The sequence below is a fragment of the Limulus polyphemus genome, unplaced genomic scaffold, assembly GCF_000517525.1.
Source record: "Limulus polyphemus unplaced genomic scaffold, Limulus_polyphemus-2.1.2 Scaffold5903, whole genome shotgun sequence".
Lineage (NCBI taxonomy): Eukaryota > Metazoa > Arthropoda > Merostomata > Xiphosura > Limulidae > Limulus > Limulus polyphemus.
Genome location: NW_013671513.1, coordinates 55,801 through 62,150, shown reverse-complemented (window position 1 = coordinate 62,150; position 6,350 = coordinate 55,801). Strand labels below are relative to the sequence as shown.

Genomic DNA, 6,350 nt, shown 5'->3' with positions numbered 1-6,350 from the left:
AAACACACCCAAGATAAGTTACTTTGTACAGACCAAAGGTCACCTTTATGTTATTTGATATGGTAACGTGTGTGCTCGTGAGCCACATCGTTGTAGCTTCTGTACTGCTAGCCAGGCATGGATGAAAGGTCAATATAATAAAAATAATAAATATATATATATAAATGTTACGAGATTTAAGCTACTTAGTCTAAACATTTATGTTTTCATGTTATAATTTGTGTTCATTTTAGAATGAAAGAGGCATAATTTATGTTTATTTCCTAATTTTTTATACTAGTTGCAAGATTGGTCAAATTTACTGAACCTGTACAGAGATTCATTACTGAAAATAACAGATAAAATATAAAGTTTTTTCTTGGAAATGTTTGATAACTATCTGGACATTATAAAGATTTCGCATGTGAAGTTTCAAAATTGTCTGATGCATAAAAGTATTTTTAATCTTAAAATGAAAATTACTTTGCATGATAGATAGGCAAGATGTGAAAAGAAAAAAATGCATGAAAGAAACATTGCTTTACAAACCTTAAGACTTAATAAAAAAAATTAGATATTTTATGTATGAAAGCATTGTAATGTTTACTGATAAACTGCCAAATTTCGTTAACATTCGATTAATAATTTAAAACTATAACAAGCACAAAATGGTTATGAGATCGGGTTAATAAACAAGGTGCAACAGAAACAAAAAGATTCCTAACTGGTTCATAACCAGATTCCTAACTGGTTCATAACCAGATATTTACTTATGCAAGTAGAATCACTCAAGTATGAATTAAAGAAGAATTTCTTTGCTTTGAATTCAAAAACATATATTGATTACATCTAAATAAGTAAATATTCAACACAAGCACATTAAAAAAATTTTAAATCATGCGACAAACAAAGAAACAATCTAAACAAATTAGTCTTTTTTTTTACTGAATATGTTTGAGGTTTTTTTCAACAGAATAAAATAGAAAAAGGTCGAAAATAAGTAAAGAAACAAGTTCTGTTTTCTTTTGTTTTTACTTCCTAGAAATTTTAAAATAGAATTTTGAAAACTTGAAAATAATCTCAGAAATTTACCTGACTGTTTTGATGGTTTTCTACCTGGGCCCTCCTGCAAATAGGTAGAAAAAAAAACTGAAAAAAATCTTTTGTTTTTTGCAACATAGCAAGTATCTAATGAAACAAAAATATAAGAATCACATTTAAATGGATTTGCAAGATATATATCAATATTTTACCCAACTGTTCATGGGGCCGGGTCCAATGGACAAAACTTATTTGTAGATGGAATAATTAATATAATTCTGAATTTATTCTATGTATCTACACATAATATGGCAAGTATTAACTTTTAAGTAAAATTTAAAAGCCTGTCGTTCACAAAAAAATTGTATGTCTAACAAAATTATTTGTGGTCAATATGTCTCTGAGAATTGATGACATCAACATGACCCAGACTCTGATCAGCCATAGTGCAAGGTGATGTTTAGGTGAAGAATAAAAATAACTTTGTTTACCATACACTTTGCATATTACATAATCTCTAGAATCTCCGAAATGTTTTTCTACATTTTTCCAACATTAATAATTCTGTACCTGATTTTACTTCTCTTTCTATCATGAACTTTTGCTAAATCTGTAATGTAGGGTGTAGGCTAAAATGAACAGTTGATAATTCTGACAACAAGTACAGATAATACCATATTGAATAACACTCCTTAAAGGTCGTGGCGTGCTCACTTTCGCCCACATCTGTGCACTAGGGTTAACACTTATCAAATACAATGCAATCTCCTGAAGCAATCTGAAGATGTACCATGTTTGTGTATGTATATAATGCTGTATAGAAACCGTTAAACATAAAAAATAACGTCCAACAGTGGAAGATGTAAACAGAAACATGCTATACCAAAACCCATCAGATGTAAACAGAAACATGCTATAACAAAACCCATCAGGTGTAAACAGAAACATGCTATAACAAAAACCCATCAGGTGTAAACAGAAACATGCTATAACAAAAACCCATCAGGTGTAAACAGAAACATGCTATAACAAAACCCATCAGATGTAAACAGAAACATGCTATAACAAAACCCATCAGATGTAAACAGAAACATGCTATAACAAAACCCATCAGATGTAAACTGAAACATGCTATAACAAAACCCATCACTCTTGATTCATATATATCTACCACAAGCAACTAAAAATAGATCCCTGTTTCTGAATCCTATACCTGCAGTTAAGAATGTACTGAAGCTACACCTTTCAACTCATATTTAAAAATGGAATATTAGCATCTAGGGCAAGATTTTCCATACTGCTATGAACAATTCAGGCAGGAAGGAATACAAGATTTTCTTGTACGGCTATGAATAATTCAGGCAGGAATACAAGATTTTCCTGTACTGCTATGAACAATTCAGGCAGGAATACAAGATTTTCCTGTACTGCTACAAACAATTCAGGCAGCAAGGAATACAAGATTTTCTTGTATGGCTACAAACAATTCAGACAGGAAGGAATACAAGATTTTCCCTACTGCTATGAACAATTCAGGCAGGAATACAAGATTTTCCTGTACTGCTACGAACAATACAGGCAGGAATACAAGATTTTCCTGTACTGCTACGAACAATTCAGGCAGGAATACAAGATTTTCCTTTAGTGCTACGAACAATTCAGGCAGGAATACAAGGTTTTCCTGTACTGCTACGAACAATTCAGGCAGGAATACAAGATTTTCCTGTACTGCTACGAACAATTCAGGCAGGAATACAAGATTTTCTTCTACTGCTACGAACATTTCAGGCAGGGATACAAGATTTTCTTGTACTGCTACGAACATTTCAGGCAGGAATACAAGATTTTCTTGTACTGCTACGAACATTTCAGGCAAGAATACAAGATTTTCTTGTACTGCTACAAACATTTCAGGCAGGGATACAAGATTTTCTTGTACTGCTACATTTCAGGCAGGGATACAAGATTTTCTTGTACTGCTACGAACATTTCAGGCAGGAATACAAGATTTTCTTGTACTGCTACAAACATTTCAGGCAGGGATACAAGATTTTCTTGTACTGCTACAAACATTTCAGGCAGGGATACAAGATTTTCTTGTACTGGTACAAACATTTCAGGCAGGAATACAAGATTTTCTTGTACTGCTACAAACATTTCAGGCAGGGATACAAGATTTTCTTGTACTGCTACAAACATTTCAGGCAGGGATACAAGATTTTCCTTGTACTGCTACGAACATTTCAGGTGGGGATTCCCGTCAACCACAAGCACTTTAAATATAAATACTTTGCACAGAACTTTATTATAAGCATGGTCTTTATTACAACTATGGTTTTTCTAAATTTGGTAACATAGCCAAAAACTAAATAAAACATAGTGTAACAGTTTGTACAAAAACCTGCACAGGTGACTAAATAAAACATAGTGTAACAGTTTGTACAAAAACCTGCACAGATGACTAAATAAAACATAGTGTAACAGTTTGTACAAAAACCTTCACAGGTGACTAAAAAAACATAGTGTAACAGTTTGTACAAAAACCTCTACAGATGACTAAATAAAACAGTTTAACAGTTTGTACAAAAACCTGCACAGATGACTAAATAAAACAGTGTAACAGTTTGTACAAAAACCTGCACAGATGACTAAATAAAACATAGTGTAACAGTTTGTACAAAAACCTGCACAGATGACTAAATAAAACATAGTGTAACAGTTTGTACAAAAACCTGCACAGATGACTAAATAAAACATAGTGTAACAGTTTGTACAAAAACCTTCACAGGTGACTAAATAAAATAGTGTAACAGTTTGTACAAAAACCTGCACAGGTGACTAAATAAAACATAGTGTAACAGCTTGTACAAAAACAGATGACTAAATTTAATAACAAACTGATACCATGATTTTGACCTTTAAATGACCTTAATCACACTAATCTTTAACGTACAATTAGATTCATAGTTCTGTTACTGGGAAACCTGAAACAATTGATTGAAAAAACAATAAAATAGCAATGATCTTTGGACTCATCTTAGTTTATAACCAGAACCAGAACTGAAAATCTCTAAATTATAAAATATTTGAAACAACAACATCTTGATCACTCACTATAGTATGGTACCTTCTATAACCACAACCTTGATCACTCACTTTAGTATGATACCTTCTATAACCACAACCTTGATCACTCACTTTAGTATGATACCTTCTTTAACCACAACCTTGATCACTCACTTTAGTATGATACCTTCTTTAACCACAACCTTGATCACTCACTTTAGTATGATACCTTCTATAACCACAACCTTGATCACTCACTTTAGTATGATACCTTCTATAACCACAACCTTGATCACTCACTATAGTACGATACCTTCTATAACCACAACCTTGATCACTCACTATAGTACGATACCTTCTATAACCACATACTTGATCACTCACTTTAGTATGGTACCTTCTATAACCACATACTTGATCACTCACTTTAGTATGATACCTTCTTTAGCCACAAACTCGATCACTCACTTTAGTATGATACCTTCTATAACCATGAACTTGATCACTCACTTTAGTACAATACCTTCTTTAATCACGAACCTGATCACTACTGAGATGTTTTAAAAACAGCTGATGAAAGTTGGTTGTAAAATATAAAAGTTTAGTATGTATAATGGCTAAAAAACTATTGAAACCATTTCAAATATATAACTCCAATAAAAATCATAGGGTTGTTCTTCCAATTGGTATATTTCACACCTTCACTACAGAAGACTCATTCTAAAAAAACCGAGATAAATAGCATTGAAAGATTACAAGGAAGTGATTACACAATCACAATGTCCATACGAATACGTCTGCATAGCCTTACAGTATAGAAAACCTTCAGTGAAAACTAGTTGTTTTTAAAGTTTGCAACACTTTAGCTTCTACTAGAAATGTGAAGATAACAGACACTTGACTAGAATAAAAACAACAATTATTAGTAATTTATCAAGCTAAGCCAAAGTTAATTGAATTTTCCATTTACTGGTTAGTTTCTGTTTCTAAAAACGATTGGTTAGGTTTACGACTTCGTTCTAGACTTCTTGAAACTTTGGAATGACTAGGGAAGAGGAGAAGGCGATATATAACGAAATCTTTGACGTCGTTTCTACAAAATGATACCATATTAAGTTTAATTTTACTACTGAGTCAGACTTAGCTATTTTTGTCTCACTTTTTTGTTTTAATGGTCCTGTCCATATTATAAGAGATCGCAAATTTTATGATGATAATAACTTATCAAGAACTAAGTAAAAGGAAAACAGATTTTTGAATTATCTTAAAATCATTTTCTAGACCAAATAAAACAGACCTCTATTTGTGTCTCAATATATCTTGTTTCTCCAAAAGAATTTTATAAAACTTAATATTACAATAATTTGAAGCAGTTACTTAAACAAATGCTTAAGCAAAATATTTTAAAATTAGAAAATAAATTTCTCTAAAACTAATTGTACGGTAATTCTGTTTTTTATTCAAAGTAGGGAACTACAGTAATTCAAGCTAAATTTCATCGATGTTCTTATCATTAACAGAATCTCATGCTTACCACTGTTAGTGGCTGAAGTTATCATCCAGTGACACAGTAAATATTTTACATTTAATGGCAATTCTTTGTAACTATAGCAACTTATAAACTTGTACATTTCTATAGAAACTATTATAGTTTTGTCAAAAAAAAATCCCAGTATAACACATAGTAAAACTACAAAACTATGAACCATATTCAAACACTTCTAAATCTGATTTTACATTTATCAAAATACTATTAAGTTCATGAAAACTATTTTATGTACAACAAAATTATAATTAATATACAAAATTTGTGTACATGTTGAGAATGTTTCTTTGAGTCATGACAAGTGTCTCACCTTCTAGCGAGTGTTTTAGATATTTCATCCATTAAGTTTACAGGAGCAGGGCGAGCTGGCTCACCATTTCCTCCTCCTTCAGAACTCTTTATATAAAAAATATCTGAGTTAGTCAGCTCACTATATCAGCATACACAAATAATACTTTGGACAAAAAAAATATACCATACTATACAAGAGCAGCTGAGTTATTTGGAGACACTGATCAAATGTGGAAACATTTTAAAGATTAATTTTTAAATATTCAATGTAAACATATCCCTAATACAAAGAAAAGGGTAGCTACAAGTAAAAAAAACCAGGTTGGCTCACAAAGAGTTTAAGAAATAAAATGATAGAAAAGCATCATAAATTTAAGAAATTTAAATTAACTGGTATGACAGGAGACTTAGAAGATTATAGAAGATC

The 6,350-nt window shown here is 31.5% G+C and overlaps 1 protein-coding gene across 1 annotated transcript in view; it reads right to left on the bottom strand.

Annotated features, from left to right (window-relative positions):
- Positions 1-6,350, bottom strand: part of LOC106473120 (protein enabled homolog) — a gene marked incomplete at its 3' end in the record, with an annotated part of 41,420 nt that overhangs the window by 2,181 nt on the left and 32,889 nt on the right. The window contains exons 7-8 of the mRNA XM_022401618.1: positions 5,943-6,028; positions 1,072-1,105 (exon numbers count right to left, since the gene is read on the bottom strand). Of these exons, the coding sequence (XP_022257326.1) occupies positions 1,072-1,105; positions 5,943-6,028 (120 nt within the window). The remainder of the gene's footprint in view (positions 1-1,071; positions 1,106-5,942; positions 6,029-6,350) is intronic.